Source organism: Halichoerus grypus, chromosome 1 (genome assembly GCF_964656455.1).
Source record: "Halichoerus grypus chromosome 1, mHalGry1.hap1.1, whole genome shotgun sequence".
Taxonomy (NCBI): Eukaryota; Metazoa; Chordata; class Mammalia; order Carnivora; family Phocidae; genus Halichoerus; species Halichoerus grypus.
The window spans coordinates 175,191,708-175,215,524 of record NC_135712.1 but is presented as its reverse complement, the minus strand read 5'-3'; the positions used below and the strand labels follow the sequence as shown (position 1 = coordinate 175,215,524).

Below are 23,817 nucleotides of genomic sequence, written 5' to 3'. Positions count from 1 at the left end.
CTGGCTCTGTAGATGTGGGGCGTGATTCAGGAATGTGCCTTTGTAAGAAGCACCCCAGTTGATCCTATGTAGATGATTCCCTTAACAAACCTTAAGAATTATACAAATGTATCTTAACTATTGTAACATAGTACAGTCATTAGAAACACCTGGCAGCACAGTTCTGTCACTGACCCGTGCATCACAGATGACTGGACTTGGTAATTAAAACAAAACAAAACCAACTGATAGCTTTCATGGCTGTGTAGACAGTTGTTCAAGTGACATTTCATCTCCAGTTTCAACTGTAGCACCAATAAAATTTGCATCATGTGAAGCTGTGTTTTGTTTTGTTTTTTTGACTCTTGAATTTTTTTTCCTATGGGGAATATATATTTTTGCATATATGTTTCTGTTGTTTCATCCTCATTGTGTACTCAATTTTTTTACTGGTAGGATAATTATCGATGGAGCTAATTTGACGATATCTAATGTCACCTTAGAGGATCAAGGTATTTACTCCTGTTCAGCTCAAACTGCTCTGGATAGTGTTACTGATGTAACTCAAGTAACTGTCCTCGGTAAGTGCACTAACGAGAAATCACTGTTCATTTCTTCCCCATCACTGATTAAATTCCATTGTTCTTAGGCTGTTAAATCAACAGTTATTTGAGCTCCTGCACAAATACTGTTCGTTCGAATTTTTCATTTAAATAGTCATTCCACTTTCAAATGCTTTCTTCTCTTCTGGCTTTAAAGAAATTAATTAATGCTTAATTTCTTTTCACTGCATGGGTAATGTTGCCAATAGCTGTGGGAGGTAGGCGATGTTATCAGCAGAAAGAAAACTGAAGCATGCTTGAGTTGTCAGGGCGCTCGAGCTGCCCTTTCCTAGCATGCAGAGAAATAGAGCTGAGGAATGGAGATGGGTTAGGCTGGGGGGATCAGGCTGGGCCTCCCGTGGTGGTGGTGGTGGCTCAGTGGTCACGCTCTAGACCAGAGACTCGGACTGAGTTCTCAGTGTTCCAGGAAGGGAGCAGAGGAACTTCAAGAGTTCTGCAAAGGAATGCCGTTGATTTTTTTTTTTTTTTTATGATAATGCTAATTAGGAAATGTTTAGCATAATTCACTAGTGTAATCAACACAATTAGCCCTGCAATCACCCAAACCTCTTAGACCAGCCTGGAGCATCTCTTAGACCACCATTAGCTCTGAAAGCATCTCCTAGACCATCTCTCCTTCAGTTCCCTTGCCAGATTCACTCTCCACAACCTCTCTGATATGGAAACCTGAGCGATGCGGACAACACCAACAAACCGCTCACCCTCAAACTTCCATTTGGTTCCGCTAGTGAGGAGCCCTGAAAATAGAGGAGGGTGGGTGGGTGGGTGTGTTTATTCTCCAAATTCCCTCCCTGCAGACTGTGTCCAAAGTCATTGATTTCTCCCAGGGAGGATCTCTTCACAAAATCCTTCCTGATAAGATTCTGTTAACTGCTCCCTCCACCCCCACCCCAGGTATTCTGCCAATGATCTTTTGAAAGAGTTAAAAAACAACAACAACAGCAACTCTTGGTACTATCCAAATTGTGTGAACTATTTAATTTCTGCTGGGACCCTGGTTGATAGAGACATTTTTTTTTATAGTTTTCTCTTATAATTTTGTTTCCGTGGGCACCATTTAGTCTTTCTTTAGTTTTCTGATATTCTTTGAAAGTGTTTGATTTTGCCTAAACTCCTTTATTAGATGTGTAGATTAATCATTATAATTAACAGGTATTTGTATCTTTAGCTCTCTGGTTGCTGGGATCCACAGGTAGGTTGCTAACGGAAGTACAGGCTGAGAGGAAATAATTCAGTTTCTTTGGAGGTTGGATGTGAAAAATGAGTAAACAGGATGGAGCTCTTCAAGTGAAGCAAATGGTCATCAGACTGGGTTCTATACACACACACACACACACACACACACACACACACACACACACGGAGTGCCCAGGTAGTAGAGAGAATGGGCTTGGCTCGATAGAATTGTACCTTTAGGTGAGATGTTTGGCCATAGGAATTCAGCTACTTAGGGGACTACAAACAGAAAGTTTCCACCCTGTAGGAATTATTTCACTAGTAAGTCATCAGATAAAATAGTGGAGCTTCAGGTAACACTGGAGTTTATTCCAGGCCACCACAAGTGTAGGGGTAGGTCTCAGGATCCATAGACTTTGTCCCTCAATATTTTGAGCTGTGGAGCCAGCAAAGGGATTGGGCTCCCTACTGCTTGGTTCATGCTGTCAAATTGCCTTGTAAAATTTAATATTTCAGTCTTGTGATTAGGCTACCATCTTCTAGAACCATTAAATTTTGATAATTTTAGATAAATAGTTGCTATGATTATATGTAATATTTACATATGTAGTTTTTTTTTATCAATTTTTTAAGAATAAAAGTAAATTAATTTAAAAAATATCCTATGACACAGATTTCATTTTCTTAACCACTTCTTGGAGTTTGCCTTCTAATTTTTTAGACCAATCTCGGGTCTTAGGAAGCGTATCTCACTAACGGACAGTAACAACTAGATCCCTGTGTAGTTTCTATAAAAACCCCTTTTCCTGAGAAAACAATTTTTGCAAACATATGCTTGACCCATTTCAATTAGAAGTAACTGTCCTTTAAGAGTATCAGTCTTTTAAGTATCAATGCAGCCCATCAGCTTAGTTCCATATTCTGGGAAAAAGCACATTTTAATGTCAGATGCCACAGGCTGTATTGGTTCCTTCAGGTAACTTTAAAAATGCGTGAGCTCTTCAGTGCTGGAGACAAACATAAATTCTCTGTGCTCACAGATCTGAGAACTGTTGAGGAAATAATTTCTTATTTAAGGCCCTAAAGTTTATGCGCAGTCAGTGACCACATTTTAAAACAATGTACTTTTTCCCAATGTAAATTTCCAGCAGTCGGCAAGTACTCAGCATGGGTGATAGATGTTGCTTCCCACTTGGAGAATAAAGAGCCCATGGGAAGCCCCTGTGAGATATTACTTAATTATCTCCTCTGAGAAAAGATAAATGTCCCTGAATACAAGAGAGCATTGAAACCAAATTTTGGAAGTAAAGACCGTTAGGGATAAGCTTTCTTTGTTTGTTTGTCTGTTTTGTTTTACAGTTGCTTTTATTTTAATAAAAATTTCCGTGGACGCTCTTAACACTCTTAAAGTCATCACCTACTTAGAATCCAAAATATATAAAGAACTTATAAAACTCAACACCCCAAAACTGAATAATCCAGTTAAAAAATGGGCAGAAGACATAAATATACATTTTTCCAAAGAAGACATACAGGGGCGCCTGGGTGGCCCAGTCATTAAGCGTCTGCCTTCGCTCAGGTCATGGTCTCAGGGTCCTGGGATCGAGCCCCGCATCGGGCTCCCTGCTCAGTCAGGAGCCTGCTTCTCCCTCTTCCACTCCCCCTGCTTGTGTTTCCTCTCTAGCTGTCTCTCTCTCTGTGTCAAATGGATAAATCTTTAAAAAAAAAAAAAAAAAAAAAAAGATGGCCAATAGACACATGAAAGGATGCTCAACATCACTCATCATCAGGGAAATGCAAATCAAAACTACAATGAGATATCACCTCACACCTGTCAGAATGGCTAAAACCGACAACACAAGACACAACAGGTGTTGGCAAGGATGTGGAGAAAGGGGAACTCTCTTGCTCTCTTAGTGGGAATGCAAACTGGTACAGCCACTGTGGAAAACAGTATGGAGACTCCTCAAAAAACTAAAAATAGAGCTATCCTACAATCCAGCAATCACACTAGTAGGTATTTACCCAAAGAATACAAAAATACTAAATTAAAAGGATATATGCGCCCCAAGTGTCCGTCAACTGATCAATGGGTAAAAAGGAAGTAGTGTGTGTGTGTGTGTGTGTGTGTGTGTGTATACATATACATACATATAATTACTCAGCCATAAAAAGGAATGAAATCTTGCCATTTGCAGCAACATGGGTGGGCTAGAGAGTATTATGTTAAGCAAAATAAGTCAGAGAAAGACATACTATACCTTTTCATTCATATGTGGAATTTAAGAAACAAAACAAATGAGCAAAGGGGGGAAAAAAGAGAGAGAGGCAAACCAAGAAACAGACTTTTAACTATAGAGGACAAACTGATGGTTACCAGAAGGGAGGTGGGTGGGTGGAATGGGTCAAATAGGTGAAGGGGATTAAGGAGTGCACTGGTTGTGATGTATAGGAGTATTGAGTCACTATTTTGTACACCTGAAACTAATATTACATTGTATGTTAGCTAACTGCAATTTAAATAAAAACTTAAAAGAAGTCATCACCTACTCAGTTTTCTAGTTTCTGAGACAATATTTATCAGTGCCAAATTTTTCTCTTCCGATATAAACTGCCTTCCTACTCTTTCAAAGCTCTAGGCCAAGAGAGTATAAAAGTTGCTATAATGTACTGAGAATTCATTGTTAGAAATTACAATAAAAATCCAGAGCATGCAGAAAAGAAAGCCTGAGTTCATGTTCTTTATCTTATTTTCCTATAGTCATAGGACCTAATTTTATTGCTCTAATATGGTAATTACATGCATGATTGAAGTGATAATATACTTTTCACTTATTCATTTAGTCACAAAACATTTATATGCAAAGCACTGTTGGTGATGCAAATATTAATAAAATGCAGTCCCTACTCTTGAAGATCTGTCATATACAGGAAATGAATCAGGCATATAAATAAGCATATGAGCTGAAGACACTGATCCACTTGAGGTAGATCATGTTTCTCAAAATTGTGCATAATTATAACCCAGGGCAGTTGTTTAGAAATGCAGATTCCTGGGCCCAGCTCCTTTAGTATGCCAGAGAGATATAGGGTCCAGAAATAAATCTTCATTTATTTTTATTTTTATTTATTTATTTTTTATTTTTTTAAACGATTTTATTTATTTGTTTGATAGAGAGAGACACAGCGAGAGAGGGAACACAAGCAGGGGAGTGGGAGAGGGAGAAGCAGGCTCCCACAGAGTAGGGAGCCTGATGCGGGGCTCGATCCCAGGACCCTGGGATCATGACCTGAGCCGAAGGCAGACACTTAACGACTGAGCCACCCAGTCGCCCCAATCTTCATTTATTTTTAAACATTTATTTATTTATTTTTGAGAAAGAGAGAGAGAGAGCAGGGGGAGGGGCAGAAGGAGAGGGAAAGAGAAACTTAAGGGGACTCCCTGCTGAGCACGGGGCTGGAGCTCAATCTCATGACCCTGAGATCACGACCTGAGCTGAAACCAAGAGTTGGTTGTCCAACCAAATGCACCACCTAGGTTCCCCAAATCTTCATTGCTAATAACTACTCCTAAAAGAATTTTGATACCCATGGTCAAGGATGCCCTTTGAGAACTGGAATCAGAGTAGAGGGTGAGAATATTACAGAAGGGAGTAGATGTGCAGGAAGCTGCATTTGAAATAGAGCCAGAAGGGTTGGGGTGCCTGGGTGGCTCAGTTGGTTGGGTGTCTGCCTTTGGCTTGGGTCATGATCTTTGGGTCCTGGGATCGAGCCCTGTGTTGGTCTCCCTGCTTCGTGCGGAGCCGGTTTCTCTCTCTCTCTCTGCCTCTCCCCTAGCTTGTGCTCTCTCTCTCTCTAATAAATAAATAAAATCTTAAAAAAAAAAAAAAAAAAAAGAGCCAGAAGGTCTGCTGAGAAGTGGATGATTGGGCCTAGAGACCAGGGCCCAGAGAGAAAGGGGGGTGGCAATGTGCCTCGGTGAGGAAATGGGGTAGACAAAGGCATGGTCTGCATTCTCCTTACTTTTATTTTTATTATTAATTAGATGTTCCAGATCCACCAGAAAACCTACAATTGTCTGAGAGACAGAACAGGAGTGTTCGGCTGACATGGGAAGCTGGAGATGACCACAATAGCCATATTAGCGGTAGGGAGGACTTGGGATAACTATGCTCCTTACACTCCTGAGTCAAAATTAATATTCAAGCCATTTTTTTTTTTTTTTACCACAGTTGCTAGATTATCCTTCTTAAAACATCCTTTAAAACTTTTATACTGTGTGTAAATGTTAGTGTAACTTAAAAATACTAAATCCATTCTAATGTTTTTGATTTTTTTTCCCCTATGCTTCTACTTTCTACTGCCAGAGTATATTGTTGAATTTGAAGGAAATAAAGAAGAACCTGGTCGATGGGAGGAATTGGCTAGAGTCCAGGGCAAAGAAACGATAGTCACACTGTCTTTGGCTCCATACGTCAGATACCAGTTCAGGGTCATAGCCGTGAATGAAGTAGGGAGAAGCCGGCCCAGCCAGCCGTCAGACCATCACGAAACACCTCCAGCAGGTATGTGGCTTCTCATATTTTCTGAGAAAATATTTTAGTTTTCTCCATCTTTCAACATCTTTAGAAAAAGACTGATAGTGTGGTATAGGGTTTTATTTTTTTATTTTTTAAAGATTTTATTTATTTATCTGAGAGAGAGAGAGCGGGAGAGAGATCATGAGCAGGGGGGAGGGGTAGAGGGAGAAGCAAACTCCCCACTGAGCAGGGATCCCGACGCAGGACTGGATCCCAGGATCCTGGGATCATGAACCGAGCTGAAGGCAGACGCTTAACCGACTGAGCCGCCCAGGCGCCGAAGGTGTAGGGTTTTAGATTTCTCCTCCTAGAGAGCTTGAAAAGTTCTGTGAACTGACAGCACACAAATATTCAAAGTACATCAGATTCATAAGCAGTATATATGTTTGATAGAGAGCAGGAGATTACAGGGAGGTATACGGGCAAACATTACTCTGAGTTATTTGTGATAGATAAGTATCGTGTTAAAATCAGATATCAAGTATGTTATAAACTGAGGTTCAGTATATAGAAAGTCAGCTTTCTCCCTTTTTCTTTTTATTCAACTTTCTTTTTTTTTATGATTTTTTTAAAATTTTATTATGTTATATTAGTCATCATTAGTTTTTGATGTGGTGATCCACGATCCATTGTTTTTGTATAACACCCAGTGCTCCATGCAGTATGTGCCCTCCTTAATACCCATCACCAGGCTAACCAATCCCCCAGCCCCTCCCCTCTAAAACCCTGTTTGTTTCTCAGAGTCCATAGTCTCTCATGGTTCATCTCTCCCTCCGATTTCCACCCCCTTCATTTTTCCCTTCCTTCTCCTGATGTCCTCCATGCTATTCCTTATGTTTCACAAATAAGTGAAACCATATGATAATTGACTTTCTCTGCTTGATTTATTTCACTTAGCATAATCTCCTCCAGTCCCATCCATGTTGATGTAAAAGTTGGGTATTCATCCTTTCTGATGGCTGAGTAATATTCCATTGTATATATGGACCACATCTTCTTTATCCATTCATCTGTTGAAGGGCATCTCGGCTCTTTCCACAGTTTGGCTATTGCGGACATTGCTGCTATGAACATTGGGGTGCATATGGCCCTTCTTTTCACTACATCTGTGTTTTTGGGGTAAATACCCAGAAGTGCAATTGCTGGGTCATAGGGTAGCTCTATTTTTAAATTTTTGAGGAACCTCCACACTGTTTTCCAAAGTGGCTGTACCAACTTGCATTCCCACCAACAGTGTAAGAGGGTTCCCCTTTCTCCACAACCTCTCCAACATTTGTTGTTTCTTTCCTTGTCCATTTTTGCCATTCTAACTGGTGTAAGGTGGTATCTCAGTGTGGTTTTGATTTGAATTTCCCTGATGGCTAATGATGTTGAACATTTTTTCATGTGTCTGTTAGCCATTTGTATGTCTTCTTCAGAGAAGTGTCTGTTCATATCTTCTGCCCATTTTTTTGACTTGATTATTTGTTTTTTGGGTGTTGAGTTTGAGAAGTTCTTTATAAATCTTGGATACCAGCCCTTTATCTGTAGTGTCATTTGCAAATATCTTCTCCCATTTCTGTGGGTTGCCTCTTTGTTTTGTTGACTGTTTCCTTTGCTGTGCAGAAGCTTTTTATCTTGATGAAGTCCCAAAAGTTCATTTTTGCTTTTGTTTCACTAGCTTTTGGAGATGTATCTTGAAAGAAGTTGCTGTGGGCGATGTCAAAGAGGTTACTGCCTATGTTCTCCTCTAGGATTTTGATGGATTCCTGTCTCACATTGAGGTCTCTCATCCACTTTGAGTTTATCTTTGTGAATGGTGGTAGAGAATGGTCGAGTTTCATTCTTCTGCATGTGGCTGTCCAATTTTCCCAGCACCATTTATTGAAGAGACTGTCTTTTTTCCATTACATGTTTTTTCCTGCTTTGTCAAAGATTATTTGACCATAGTGTTGAGGGTCCATATCTGGGTTCTCTATTCTGTTCCATTGGTCTATATGTCTGTTTTTGTGCCAGTACCATGCTGTCTTGGTGATCACTGCTTTGTAATAGAGCTTGAAATCAGGCAACGTGATGCCCCCAGCTTTGTTTTTCTTTTTCAACATTTCCTTGGCGATTCGGGATCTTTTCTGATTCCATACAAATTTTAGGATTGTTTGTTCCAGCACTTTGAAAAATGTCATTGGAATTTTGATTGGGATGGCATTGAAGGTGTAGATTGCTCTGGGTAGCATAGACATTTTAACAATGTTTATATTCCGATCCATGAGCATGGAATATTTTTCCATCTTTTTGTGTCTTCTTCAATTTCTTTCATGAGTGTTCTGTAGTTTCTAGAGTACAGATCCTTTACCTCTTTGGTTAGGTTTATTCCGAGGTATCTTAGGGTTTTTGGTGCTATTGTAAATGGAATCGTTTCTCTAATTTCTCTTTCTACAGTTGCGTTGTTAGTGTATAAGAAAGCAACTGATTTCTGTGCATTGATTTTGTATCCTGCCACATTACTGAATTGCTGTATGAGTTCTAGTAATTTGGGGGTGGAGTCTTTTGGGTTTTCCACATGAAGTATCATGTCGTCTGCGAAAAGAGAGAGTTTGACTTCTTCTTTGCCAATTTGAATACCTTTTATTTCTTTCTATTGTCTGATTGCTGAGGCTAGGACTTCTAGTACTATGTTGAACAATAGTGGCAGGAGTGGGCATCCTTGACGTGTTCCTGATCTTAAGGGAAAGGCTCTCAGCTTTTCCCCATTGAGGATGATATTCGCTGTGGGTTTTTCATAGATGGATTTTATGAACTTGAGGAATGTTCCCTCTATCCCTATACTCTGAAGAGTTTTAATCAGGAAAGGATGTTGTATTTTGTCAAATGCTTTTTCTGCACCAATTGAGAGGACCATGTGGTTCTTCTCCCTCCTTTTATTAATGTGTTCTATCACATTGATTGATTTGCGAATGTTGAACCACCCTTGCATCCCGGGGATAAATCCCACTTGGTCGTGGTGGATGATCCTTTTAATGTATTGTTGGATCCTATTAGCTAGGATTTTGTTGAGGATTTTGGAATCCATATTCATCAGGGATATCGATCCGAAATTCTCCTTTTTGATGGGGTCTTTGCCTGGTTTGGGGATTAAAGTAATGCTGGCCTCATAGAATGAGTTTGGAAGTTTTCCTTCTGTTTCTATTTTTTGAAACAGCTTCAGTAGAATAGGTATTATTTCTTCTTTGAACGTTTGGTAGAATTCCCCAGGGAATCCATCAGGCCCTGGACTCTTGTTTTTTGGGAGGTTTTTGATCACTGCTTCAATCTCGTTACTGGTTATTGGCCTATTCAGGTTGTCAGTTTCTTCCTGTTTCAGTCTTGGCAGCTTATAGGTTTCCAGGAAGGCCTCCATTTCATCCAGATTGCTCAGTTTATTGGCATATAGTTGTTGATAATAATTTCTAATAATTGTTTCTATTTCCTTGGTGTTAGTCGTGATCTCTCCCTTTTCATTCATAATTTTATTAATTTGGGTCCTTTCTCTTTTCTTTTGGATAAGTCTGGCCGGTGGTTTATCAATCTTATTAATTCTTTCAAAGAACCAACTTCTAGTTTCGTTGATCTGATCTACTGTGTTTCTGGTTTCTAATACATTGATCTCTGCTTTAATTTTAATGATTTCTCTTCTAATGCGTGGCTTAGGCATCGTTTGTTGCTTTTTCTCTAGTTCCTGATTTGTGACCCAGTATGTGGTCTATTCTGGAGAAAGTTCCATGTGCGCTTGAGAAGAATGAGTATTCTGTTGTTTTAGGGTCGAATGTTCTGTAAATATCTATGAGGTCCATCTGGTCCAATGTATCATTCAAAGCTCTTGTTTCCTTGTTGATTTTCTGCTTAGATGATCTGTCCATTTCTGAGAGTGGAGTATTGAGGTCTCCTACAATTAATGTATTTGTTATCAATATGACTCTTTATTTTGGTTAACAGTTGGCTTATGTAGATGGCTGCTCCCATGTTGGGGGCATAGATATTTACAATTGTTAGATCTTCTTGTTGGATAGACCCTTTAAGAATGATATAGTGTCCTTCTGTGTCTCTAATTACAGACTATAGTTTAAAATCTAATTTGTCTGATATAAAAATTGCTACCCCAGCTTTCTTTTGAGGTCTGCTGGCATGGAAGATGGATCTCCATCCCTTCACTTTCAGTCTGGATGTATCTTTAGGTTCAAAATGAGTCTCTTGTAGACAGCATATGGATGGGTCCTGTCTTTTTATCCAATCTGCAACCCTGTGCTGTTTTATGGGAGCATTTAGGCCATTCACGTTGAGAGTGATTATTGAAAGATATGAATTAATTGTCATCATGTTGCCTGTGAAAACATTGTTTTTATAGATTGTCCCTGTAAATTTCTGTTGTATATCACTCTTGGGGGCTTTCTCCTTTTATAGAACCCTCCTTAATATTTCTTGCAGGGCCGGCTTAGTGGTCACATATTCTTTCAGTTTCTGCCGGGCTTGGAAGCTCTGCATCTCTCCATCCATTCTAAATGACAGCCTTGCCAGATAAAGTATTCTTGGCTGCATGTTCTTCTCATTTAGTACTCTGAATATGTCTTGCCAGGCCTTTCTGGCTTGCCAGGTCTCTGTGGATAGGTCTGATGTTATTCTGATGTTCCTCCCTCTGTATGTAAGGAATCTCTTCCCCCTAACTGCCCTTAAGATGGTTTCCTTGGTTCTAAGATTTGCAAGTTTTACTATTACATGCCAGGGTGTTGGCCTGTTTTCCTTGATCTTGGGAGGGTTCCTCTCTGCCTCTAGGACGGGAATGTTTGTTTCATTCCCCAGATTAGGGAAATTCTCAGCTACGATTTGCTCAAATACATCTTCTAGTCCTCTCTCTCTCTCCCTTCACTCCCTCCGGGATTCCAATTATTCTGACATTGGAATGCCTCATGGTGTCACTTATTTCTCTGATTCTATTTTCATGGATTCTGAGTTGTTTTTCCCTGACCTCCTCTTTTCCCTTTTTATCTATTATATTGTCTTCCAGGTCGCTTATTCGTTCTTCTGCCTCACTTACCCTAGCTGTTAGATTATCTAGACTGGATTGGATCTCACTGATAGCATTTTTAAGTTCTGCCAATTCAGCTTTCATTTCTGCCCTTAGAGATCTATGTTGCCATTAATTGTCTTCACAATTGCTAGTCTGAATTCCATCTCCGACATCTTGGTTATATCTGCATCCATTTGTAAATCTGCAGCATAAGTCATAATCTCTGAGTCTTTTCTATTTTGGGGGTTCCTCCTCCTAGTCATTCTGTTGATGGGTGGTTGAGGGAATGTATAGAATCCAAATTATTGACCAGAACCCAAGCAAGATGCACCTGTTTTCTAGGGACCTTAGGGTTGCTGGTCTCTTATTTTCCCAGCCTGTCTTCTGGGGAAGGGGCCTGCCCTGCTGTTACTCAGGCAACCCTGTTTGGGCGGAGTTGCCCTGCCCCCCTGTGGCAGGGGATGGGCTCAGCGGGAATCAGTTTTGGGGGCTTTTGTTCTCTGGCGGCTTTCCCTAGCGGCTTTCCGCGTCTCTTCCGCGAGTCAGAGCAGAAGAGACCGTTTCCAACCTTCTGCCTCAGAGCAGAGAGACCGCAGTCTGTTCTTCAGTGAGCCCTCCAGGCCACACTGTCTCCGTTTCTGTCCGTGCTGCTATAAACTGCAGCGTCCTGGGTTGTGCGCCCCTCCGCAGCACCCCCAGTCCTGCCTCCAGGTCGGGGCACATCTCTGCCCTTTGTGCTTCTAAAACCGCCAGCAGCTCCCAGTTCGCACGCACGACCCCACCAGTCTGGTTTTCTACCCCGGGGGCTGCCCTAAAGTCCTTTCCCCGCTGCTACCGGTCTCCGAGTCTGTGCCCGTCCGCAGCGCGCGAGGCTGTCACTCATCGGTGGTGTAGGATCCCCAAGTCCAGGCACCCTCCTGCTGCCGTTTATCCTCCGAAATCTGCCCGCGGAATCACGGCTCCCCGCTTCCTACCTCAAAACCAACTGCCTGCGATATTCTGTTTGTAGAGATCCAGATCTTCTTACATCTCAGGCTGGTTTCGTGGGTGCTCAGAGTGGTCTGGTAGATATCCAGCTCAATTCCGGGGACCAGTTGAAATAGGCTCCCCTACTCCTCCGCCATCTTTCTTTCTCTCCTTTATTCAACTTTCTGAAATAAAACATTTTATTCATTGTAGGCACCTTAATTATTTCATATCATTACTTTTATACATTTACTGTATTTATTGTTTCTCAATATCTAAATAGATATCTGATATCTATCTAAATTTCCAGGATTTTTTTTTAAAATCTCAAGAATGATTAATACTAAAATTTGTGTTACTTAATTGTCATTGGTCAACAATGTGATCATAGCATGGTATTATTGTTTTTTTCCCTGGGGCAAAATAAATAAGCTAGGGTATAATTTCTATTTTTGATTGAGGAAAAAGCAAGAAGAGATAGTGACTGAATCAGATACTTGTGTGATTGAAATGTAAGTTGCATTTGGCACTAAAACTACACTTAGCCCTTTCTTATTAAATGGATCCATTTGAATATATTTCATGGGCACATTATCTGCTGTTACCTTTTTGTTGTCCCTAACAGGTGGCTGTTGAAATTAATACATGATGATGTTTAATTTTATTAGCTTAGAGGCAGATATTCACAACACACATTTCTAACAATAATTCTAATAGAAAAAGGAAAGCGTTTAAAATTAAAACGTATATTTAAAAAGTAGGTTTAGGGGGCACCTGGGTGGCTCAGTCGTTAAGTGTCTGCCTTCAGCTCAGGTCATGATCCCAGGGTCCTGGGATCGAGCCCTGCATCCGGCTCTCTGCTCAGCCAGGAGCCTGCTTCTCCCTCTCCCACTCCCCCTGCTTATGTTCCCTCTCTCATTGTGTGTGTCTCTCTCTGTCAAATAAATAAAATCTTAAAAAAAAAAAAAAAGGATTAAAAAAAAGTAGGTTTAGGATTATTTTAAAAAAAGCAGGTTGAAAAACTTAAAGAGCAGTTTTAAAATGAAGATATCTAAAGTAAATCTTCTACTTCCCATTGAATAATAATAATATCACTTCATACATATGGTTTTACTCCTTTAAATAAAATATATATTTAAAAGCCGCCTTTGTGAGGCCATGGATGTGTTAACTAGCCTTATGGTGGTAATCATTTTACAATATATACACATAAATATAAAATGTCTATCTATAGATTGGAGATATATATATATATATATATATATATATATATATATACACACACAGATCTATAAACACACACACATATATGAAACTATTACATTGTATACCTTAAACTTACACAGTGTTTTATGTCAGTTGTCTCTCAATAAAGCTGGTGAAAAGTCTTTACAAACTGGGCTAGATAGAAATAAATGAATACAATCAAAGTTATTTAAAAATCCGATTTAGGGGGAGGTGGGATGATATGCTGATTTATCTATGGACCATAAAATTACAAAAAGTAATTTTAATACTTACAATTTTTCAGCTCCAGACAAGAATCCGCAAAACATAAGGGTTCAAGCCTCTCAACCCAAGGAAATGATTATAAAATGGGAGGTGTGTATTCTCTAATGTGTTATACACTACTTTGTGTTCTTTTTTTCTTTCTTTTAGGTCTACATGCTAAGTGTAATGATAGAAAAATATTTTTTAAGAACAAAGATATAAGATTTGTATGTTTTATAAATATATTTCATTTGTATATTTTACAGATCATTGTGATTAGAATGTTATGAGATGTAGTTAAACAGTGGTAAATAATGTAAGGAAGGTTATACAGGTTGATTTAATTGCAGTCCATTATCAAAAGTTTCAGATTCCTAGTATTTTTACAACCAATATTCTAAATCATCTCTTGTTCAAAAAATACTGAAAAACTTTCCTAAATTTTAGTACATGGTCTAATAAATATTATGCATATCAGAAGGATGTCTGACAAATAAATAACCACTCCTTTTAAGCACTATTAAGCATTTTGTGTGCTCTTTTCTGAGAACAGCTTTGTCATTAATGCCTTTTTCTAGATATAGGAACTGAGGTCAGGGTGGTAGGCCATCTCGCATGTCACCATACCACTAGAATACCACTAGAAATCAACAAACCTACCATAGGTATCTTTGGACTTCAAATTGCACTTTTCACCCCTTTACATATTTCTATTAAAGGTTATGAAATAGACTTTTGTCTTTGAATTTGGTGTAAAATTTTATATCTGTTCAGAGAACTTTAATTGTTTTGAGTGTCATTTCTAAATTCCTTCCGTAACAACGGGTAACTTTCTCCCCCTCTCTGTGGACATATTCATGAGCAAATAATTTAACCTACTTGAATATAGATTACCATTCAGACATTCTGATTAATAATAGACTTCCAACCTTAAATTCATTGAATTTTACATATTATTTATTTGACAGAGAGAGAGAGAGCGAGAGAAGGAACACAAGCAGGGGGAGTAGGGGAGGGAGAAGCAGGCTCCCCGCTGAGCAGGGAGCCTGATGCAGGGCTTGATCCCAGGACCCTGGGATCATGACCTGAGCCTAATTACTGAGCCACCCAGGCGCCCCAAATGTAGAACATTTTTGAATTTATGTGGGAATATACTAATTTATTTCTAAACCTCTTTCCAGATACGATTTTGGGAAGAATTTTAGGATGTATAAAGTTTAGTCTGATTTTTTTTTCACTCAGTATTTTTATATCAACACTAACCCACTTTTCCCACTTCAGTGAAATTAAGTTTTGCAAATTTAAAATTGGAAAAAAATTGGTAATACACAGAATCTAAGTATATTCAAGAATATCATTTCTTTCCTTGAATTTGTGGCCACACATATTTGCTACCACACTGTCTTCATAATTGCTTAATTTATAATCTGAAATTATGTTAATATCTCATTCTTGTAGAGTATCTGTCTTTTTCTCTCTTAAGTTCCCTAGCAATTTCCATAAGATAGATGATATAACTGGTTAGCTGAAAATAATAGTATGTAATTATCAGGTCAGTTCCTCAGAGAAGCACACCATGTTCCACCAACATCAGCTCATTAATCCTCAGCACTCCTTCAGAAGGGAGACAGGAGCTGGATGGTATCGGCCTTACATTTCATAGAGAGAAGCTGGGACTCTCATTTTAATGACCTTCCCCAGATGTCATGCACTCAGTCAGTGATGAAAAGAAGACCCCCACTCCCACCTCTGCTTTGGCTCCTCTGGTCTGCTATCTTTGTTGGGGGCCTGTTTAAGAATTTGCTGTGGTTTTGTTGCCTGTTGTCTGAAAGCAAATACAAAATTCTCCTGCTGTTTCTTCCGGAGTCTAGGCACCAAAGGGCCTGGTAATTTAGATAAGATTTTTCTTAAAAGTGTTAGTTATGGTGGCAGTTTTATTTTAAAATTTACAGGACAGCTTTATTAAATGTAGCTCCTTTCCTTGGAACAAAACATGTGTAAATTGAATAATTTTATTTGTACTCATTTATTGTTGGTAGAGACTGAAGGAAATTGTAATTCCAGATTGCAGTATGAAACTAAAAGCTTGTGGCCTGATTCATCTGGGCACTGCTAAAGCCCCTGGTGGATTTATATCTGTATGGTAGTGAAAATTATCTTGGTGCAAAACTTAGAATGCAAAGTATAAATAATGATTGTGAAATTTCAGAAAGGTTTTGTTTTGATTTTTTTTCTCGTAGCTAATTTAAATATTCACCTTGGAGTTAGCATAGACTTGAAATTGTTTTCCTGGTACAGCATTACTTTCAACCTAATTCCAACCAGTCCATCTAAAAATATTTTAGTAACTTAGATTGAGTCAAGAAGCATTGCAAATTCTGTAAGAAAACATTGTATATGACATTATTTTATTTTATTTATTTTATTTCATTTTATTTTATTTTATTTTATTATTTTGAGAGAGAGAGAGCAAGCAGTGGGAGGAGGGCCAGAGGGAGAGAGAGAATCTTAAGCAGGCTCCACATCCCCAGTGCAGAGCCTAGGGCGGGGCTCCATCTCACGACCCTGAAAACATGACCTGAGTGGAAATCAAGAGTCTGATGCTTAACCGACTACGTCACCCAGGCTCCCCGATATATATGATATTATTGAATTACTCATATATATATAGACAAAATTACTGTTTATATAAGTGAACCTTATAATCTAGGACTTAAGTCACATTTTTTTATGTAGTCTATATGATTCATTGGAATGCATATTCCCATTTTTGAAATGAAACAGGTGATTTAAATCACATTAATTTTTTTAAATTAAAATATTGCTTAATTAAAAAAACTAAAGTGGAAATAACCAATTCCCTATACTAGAAATTCCTTCATTAAATTTTCCTATCCAGCAAAAGAAAGTGGAAGTGGGGATGGGGTTGGGGGGTGGGGAGGACTCTCTTAAAGAAATAGTCAAGAAGCTGGGGAATTATTTATTAGAGAGAGGAGCTATATCTTCTAGGCACTAATGTATAACATGCGTATTATCCAGAAATAAAGATTTACTCAATCTCTCTCTTCTCTTGGAAGGCAGATGGAGAAGGATGGATGGAGTCAGGTAGAAAGAGTTCTGACTGAAAAGTCATGGGAAATCTCTTTCACAACCATACAATTCATGATCATGTCCTTTCTGTATCTTCCAGTTCTTTGGGAGTAAAAAAGTAGAGTATAGAGGAAAGCATAGACAAAAGCAAAAATCCTCTGTGGAATTTCTTAGTAAATTCTTTCATATATGAACAGTGAGATTTAATCACAAGGGCATAATCAAGGCATCTAAATTGTGGGCTTCTTACTGCTTAGGGAGGTGAGGGACTAACTTTCAAACCTAAACTTACAGAAAGACAAAAATTTTCACAAGTGTTTCTAAACCAAAGAAGGGGATTTAAAATCTTCCAAGACAGGATCCCTCTATTGTGGTGTTTCTTATTGCCATTTGGAGCGGCTTGCCACCGTCTCTGACTCAGCATATCTGTGATCACACTACATGAGTCTTGCCTTCTGTCTTAGCCTTTGAAATCCATGGAGCAGAATGGACCAGGGCTGGAGTACAGAGTGACCTGGAAGCCACAGGGAGCCCCCGTGGAGTGGGAAGAAGAAACAGTCACAAACCACACCTTGCGGGTGATGACGCCTACTGTCTATGCTCCTTATGATGTCCAAGTCCAAGCCATCAATCACCTTGGCTCCGGCCCTGAGCCTCAGTCAGTGATTCTCTATTCTGGAGAAGACTGTAAGTGATGTGCCTGAAACTGCTAAGCACTTCAAGAGCAATTTCTTTCAAGTATATTGCATTTCTGTTGATGACCATTTTTGAGCAACTACTGCATGCAAAGAGGATGTACTAGCTGTGGGAGATATAAGAAATTTAAGGTTGACTGCAGGATAGCCAATCATTATAGAGTGGTAAGGAATTATGTTAAAAAGTTTTAATTTTATTCTATTTCCCAGTAAAGCTATTTCTATATGAAAAATCAAAGACCAGTACTCATCACTACAAATAGTTAAGCAGCATAACTGTCATGTTTCCAGTTACATTTGTCCTTATTTGTCAGAGACTTTCTAACAGCCACCTGATGTCATCCCTGGCCTCAGTTATATTTTTGGAACCTTCCTAATGCAGATGAGATACAGACTGAGATTTGTCTATAGAATTACAAACACACACGTACATGCTGTGCATGCACACACACACACACAGACACACACACACACTGTTTTGAGGTAGTAGTGATACGCTTATTATTAAATTCTTATACCATAATAACTGCCACAAATAGATTAAAAAAAGGAAAGATGGTGTATTCCATGTCACTACACAGGAGTTATTCCCATTGTTTTTCCAGTATCCAAGGTAGTATTTTGATCCAAGAATGGAAACAGGTTGAGAATGTGAAATTACTAACTCCTTATATACCTGCTATCTAAATCTTTCTACCCAAATAAAATTACACTGGGCATATCACTGTGAGCTAAGATATTATTAGTCTTGGCTGCTCTGCATTTGGTTTATTCCTCTGTAGTTAGTTCCCCTATAGAATGGGGATAATAATACCACTTTATAGGGTTGTTCTAAGGATTATGTGAGCCAGTCCAGTGAGTGAGTTGCTCAGAACAGTGCCTACACATAGCATATGCTCAGTTAATGTTAGCTGTTGTTATTAATAGACTGATCAAGCTCTCAAGTAATTTTGGTTATATTGTTTAGTTCATCTGCTTCTAAAGGCAAGATGCCCACAGAATATTTCACTGGCCACTGGTTCCAGTTACATGCCCACACTGTATCCACCTGGAAAGCTGCATTTCTCAGTGTGGTATAAGCTATCTTCTCCTAGAAACCTATTTGGGCTCTGAAACTCCTCTGTAATGAGAAACTCTCTTGGTTCTATTTGGAATTGATTTCATAAGAGTGCTGTGCTCAGATTAAGCAATATGAAAAATCACCTTTTGAAAAGGATCCTAATAATCACATTTGAGGGTATTGAAAGCTCACCATTCTTATGTGCTTAACAGATCCTGATACAGCTCCAGTGATCCATGGGGTGGATGTTATAAACAGCACATTAGTTAAAGTTACCTGGTCAACAATTCCAAAGGACAGAGTACATGGACATCTGAAAGGATATCAGGTTTTTATCATAGATTTTCTTGTTGCTGAATTAATATGTTAAATGCAAATAAGAACTGATCTTAGAAGAAGCTAGAAGAGAATCTGCCACCATGGTTGGTATGTTAAAGGGTTCCTATTTCCATTGCAGATAAATTGGTGGAAAACAAAAAGTCTGTTGGATGGAAGAGCACATCCCAAAGAAGTAAACACTCTGAGATTTTCAGGACAAAGAAACTATGGAATGGTTCCTTCCCTAGATGCCTTTAGTGAATTTCACTTAACAGTCTTAGCCTATAATTCCAAAGGAGCTGGTCCAGAGAGTGAGCCTTATATATTTCAAACACCAGAAGGAGGTAAGAATAACAGTGAAGAATAATGCCAACAATGGGTATTATCCAATGGCCAAATTAAACATTTACCTCCTTATTAGTAGTTAATAAATATGTACTTCATATGAGTTAGCTTCTCAATTTCTTTGGAAAACTGGAATCTAATGGAGCTTTTTTTTTTTTTTTTAAAGAAATTTACCAATTATCTTCTTGGTCTTATGTTTTCTAGTACCTGAACAACCAGCTTTTCTCAAGGTCATCAAAGTTGATAAAGACACCGCCACTTTAACCTGGGGACTACCTAAGAAATTGAATGGAAACTTAACTGGCTATCTATTACAGTATCAGATAAGTAAGTAGATATCTGAATTGGATCCACCTATTTTTTAAAAAGATTTATTTATTTATTCATTTATTTATTTATTTATTTGAGAGAGAACATTGAGCAGGAGGGGCAGAGGGAGGGAGAGAGAATCCCAAGTAGACTCCATGCAGAGTGCAGAGCCCGATACAGGGCTGGATCCCATGACCCATGAGCTCATGACCTGAGCTGAAACCAAGAGTCAGATGCTCAATTGACTGAGCCACCCAGGTGCCCCTGGATTCACCTGTTAATACTTCATTTTTGGTTGAGTATTTGTTTTGCTCTGCTGAGATTCTAATGATCACGGTTTGTAAGCTGGCATACTTCCTTACAACAAAGGGGTCTGTAAATCGGCTTGCAGACCAAATCCAGCCTGTGGCCTGTTTTCATAAACAGGCCATACATGTCATTTACATTTGTCTGTAGCTGCCTTCTCACTACAGTGGCCCAAGCTGAGTAGCTGAGACAGAGATGGTGTGGCTCACCAAGGCTGAAATATTCACAGTCTAGTTCTTTTCAGGAAGGCTTGGCAATCCCTGTTTTAGAAGAAGTCAGTAGGTACCAGAAGACGTATATTTAATACTTACATATGAGTGGCTTTGAGAATTAAGAAACATGCTAAAGAAAAGAGTAAGTAAATGATGTCACGGAAATTCAAAGCTCACATAATTTCCACACTGCACTGCCTCCTTGTGTCTGACACGTGCTCTGGTCTCAACCCTAAATGTACTGTTTGTAGAATCCTCTGTGAGTAGCCCGCTGGTGTAGGCAGATTGTGTTAAGAACATTAAAGAGTTGTCTTTGGACCACTACTCAGAATGGACTCTGCTCTTGTGCGGCTGTGCCATTTGGGTGAAAACAACATGTTTAGAGGAAATCAAGTCATTTTTAATCATGGTGCCTTCCATGTCCAACAGTTCTTCACATCTAAGCATCATCTCAAAATGGAAATTAGGGAACTGAAATCACAGAAAGTTTTAGACTTTGAGGACATGAATTCCAAACACAGAATCAAAAATAAGGGACAACATAACGTGAATTAAGGCACTGTTGTTCCTGTTTATTTCTTTAGTAAATGACACCTATGAACTTGGAGAACTGAATGATATCAACATTACAACTCCATTCAAGCCCAGCTGGCGTCTCTCAAACCTCAATGCAACTACCAAGTACAAATTCTACTTGAGGGCTTGTACTTCAAAGGGCTGCGGAAAACCAGTCACAGAGGAAAGCTCCACGTTAGGAGAAGGGGGTAAGTGCAGGAGGCTTCTGTGTGCTGTTTTTTAAACTGCTCTGAAGGGACTGTACCAAGCTAGTCATTGTAAATTAGAAATGATTGTGATCTCAATCTGTCTGACCTTTTGTTTTTCACTGATATAGATACAGAATTTATTTCTCTTGTTTGTAAAGTTCACATTGACTCAATTTATGGATTTCTACACAACAGCAGTGAAACTATAGCCTCAGTGTATGTAAGGTCAGGAACTATAATTTTACTTAATTAAAATAGGAGTATGTAAGGTCATGAAGTTATTCATAAGGTTACTAGAGGGATATTTTTCTTTTGGAAGTCTTTTCATACAGAAAAATATTTGCCTCTTGCCCTGGTGGACGTTTTGTAACAATGATCTAATACATTCCTCTTCCATGTCTTGGCTTATATATATATATATATATATTTATGTAGCAGTTTTATTTTACTGTCTACCAGTTGATGCCAAATACTGGCTTGGAAATGGCCCATTAACCTCTGATTTAATTTGTAGAATTCTCCAAATTCAATTGCACTTTTCGGTTTTGTTTTGTTTTTCTCCAACCCAGACCCATTTCCCTTCCCAAATTATTTCGACAATTATGATTTTAGCAATGTTCTTGCTGAACTTAAAAGGAGAAAAAATTAAGAAGGCAGAGCATAAAAAGGAAATGAATCAGAGGAACTGCTGCACACACTAATAAGTTAAAAAAGAGGGCTCTGTGTTGGATTCAAGTCGATCAGACCTAGAAGGATATTTGATGGAGGGAACAAGGAAAAGGAGACGTCAGGAAGGCAGATAGAATCATTTGCTCATCATGTACTATGTGTCAGACACTGTCCTGGATGGGTTTCCAAATTTTAGATTAGAAAAAAAAAAAAAGATTGAGTCAGTCAATGGAAAAAGAAAATAGTAATGAAAAAAACTAAGTTGTCACTTATAAAATATGTATATTATTATAAAATATATTCAAGTGTATGTGAATCACTGTCAAAGCAGGTTTGTGTGTGAATGGTTATGCTCTGACCTTTACTGTCTGTTTCTCCTTCTTATTGTCCCTACTGTGTCTACCTAATGAAGGACTTACGTTTTCCTTAGATACCCGAAGTACTCAAAACTCCCCTTTATGGGAAAAGTATGTATACTCAAAGAGTTTCTTCCAAGAAACCCGCACATTGTTCCCAAGGACAAATGAGACACCAAGTGAAATGAAGAACTCATTTACCTACTCAAAAGAGAGATTTAAAGATGATGATTGAAAACGTTTTAGTAACTAAAAGGATCTTATTTCTCAAGAGTTCAAAGTGGCGTCAAGTGTTCAATACAGAGAAAAGAAGTCAGAAGAGTAGTAATCTAAATATGTGACTTCTGTATTTTTCAAAACAGGGTTTAAGGAATGGAGAGGGTTGCTATTTTGTTAGAACCAAAACCATAATATGCATGAGATATGCTAATCCCATTATTGCTAATTTGCAGCAGGTAAGAAAAAAAATTCATAAAATTCTCTTACAATAGTTATAGTTACCATATGCATATATGGAAGTATTTAGAAAATCTCAGTTTGGTCGCCTTCATGTTGGAAAAACTGTTTTTAGCAGATGGAAAATGCTGTTTGTGTTGTTTTGTAAATGATGCTGCATCTTCATTGCAAATTAAAGATGCAGCTAATGTGCTTGAGTGTCTTACAGCCTAGTTCTTCACTGCCCTATGTCTCAGGAATTTGAAGATGTTCCTTACTAGTATGTTTGTGCTCTTTTTCAGAATTCTGCATTTTCAGCTACTGCCCCTTTGCCCGTTGACACTGCTTTCTCTTCTGTAGGCATATCTTGCCATATTTGCAGGAAAGAAACTATAATAATCTCTTTTTGCCACTGGATTTCAGCATGATCTTTGGAAAAGGAAAAATACATACATATTTTCACTGAGGAGATAAATCTTGATATCACTAAACACTCTAAAAATAACTTTTGTGCAAATTGGAATCTATTTCTGCGTATCTTTCTTCTCCTTGCTCTGCCTAGATAGCACATTTTAAGGTCATCTGACATTTATTCAGAAAATAGGATTTGATACACAAGCATTTATTTATTTATTTATTTTTTATTTTCTGGTTGTCACTCTGATTTTGAGGTGGCTCACATTCCATAGTCTAAGAGGGGGAAGATGATGGAGCTAATCAGAAATATTTGTGTCATTGCTGGTTTGAACAAAACACTTGCTTTGCACTGTTTTTCAAAAGCTTGCACTATTTAATATTATACTAATATTTCTGTTTTCCAAAGTCAAAATTAATTGTGTTCTATTTCAGTGGTGCTCAATCTTAAAGGCTTTGTTCAACTAATATAATTGGCCTTATTTCTCCCATGGTGACATTTTTTAATGAAGCCCTTTTGTTATCAGTAACTATATCATCAATTTCTGTTTTATGGTTAAAAGTTATAACCAGATTTTAATGTGTGGCATATACCCATTTGAAACAGGGTTTCATAACTTTTAATATTCTCAACATGGCATATATTATTTTCAGTGTAAATTATTTACATTTACTATGTTGAGTTGATTCTCAGCAAAACTATGGATCAAATACAAAAATATTTTACATGTTTTGTTGCAACATCCGAAGTTAAATGTATATTTAATTACACTCAACTCATTTTTATCTGCTACTATGGGATTCTACAGTTAATATATTGATACAGTCATCTTTCTTTTTTAAAAGTATTAATGTCTCATAATATTTAAAAAATCTCAGTGCATTTCATTTAAAGGTACTTATAAACCTGTACTTTATGTACCTATAAACCTGCTTATGTTTCTACAAATTTCAAGTATTTAATATATGACCTTCTTATGATACTATTCCATCAATATTTATAGAGAAG

General features: G+C 38.3%; 1 protein-coding gene across 10 annotated transcripts in view; it reads left to right on the top strand.

Annotated features, from left to right (window-relative positions):
* Nucleotides 1-23,817, top strand: part of CHL1 (cell adhesion molecule L1 like) — a 207,272-nt gene that overhangs the window by 171,312 nt on the left and 12,143 nt on the right. For all 10 annotated transcript variants that reach the window (XM_036071621.2, XM_078075952.1, XM_036071623.2 and 7 more), the window contains 9 exons: nucleotides 436-560; nucleotides 5,824-5,925; nucleotides 6,146-6,343; nucleotides 13,876-13,946; nucleotides 17,390-17,612; nucleotides 18,893-19,008; nucleotides 19,138-19,342; nucleotides 19,548-19,670; nucleotides 20,755-20,934. In XM_036071621.2, coding sequence (XP_035927514.1) covers nucleotides 436-560; nucleotides 5,824-5,925; nucleotides 6,146-6,343; nucleotides 13,876-13,946; nucleotides 17,390-17,612; nucleotides 18,893-19,008; nucleotides 19,138-19,342; nucleotides 19,548-19,670; nucleotides 20,755-20,934 — 1,343 coding nt within the window. The remainder of the gene's footprint in view (nucleotides 1-435; nucleotides 561-5,823; nucleotides 5,926-6,145; nucleotides 6,344-13,875; nucleotides 13,947-17,389; nucleotides 17,613-18,892; nucleotides 19,009-19,137; nucleotides 19,343-19,547; nucleotides 19,671-20,754; nucleotides 20,935-23,817) is intronic.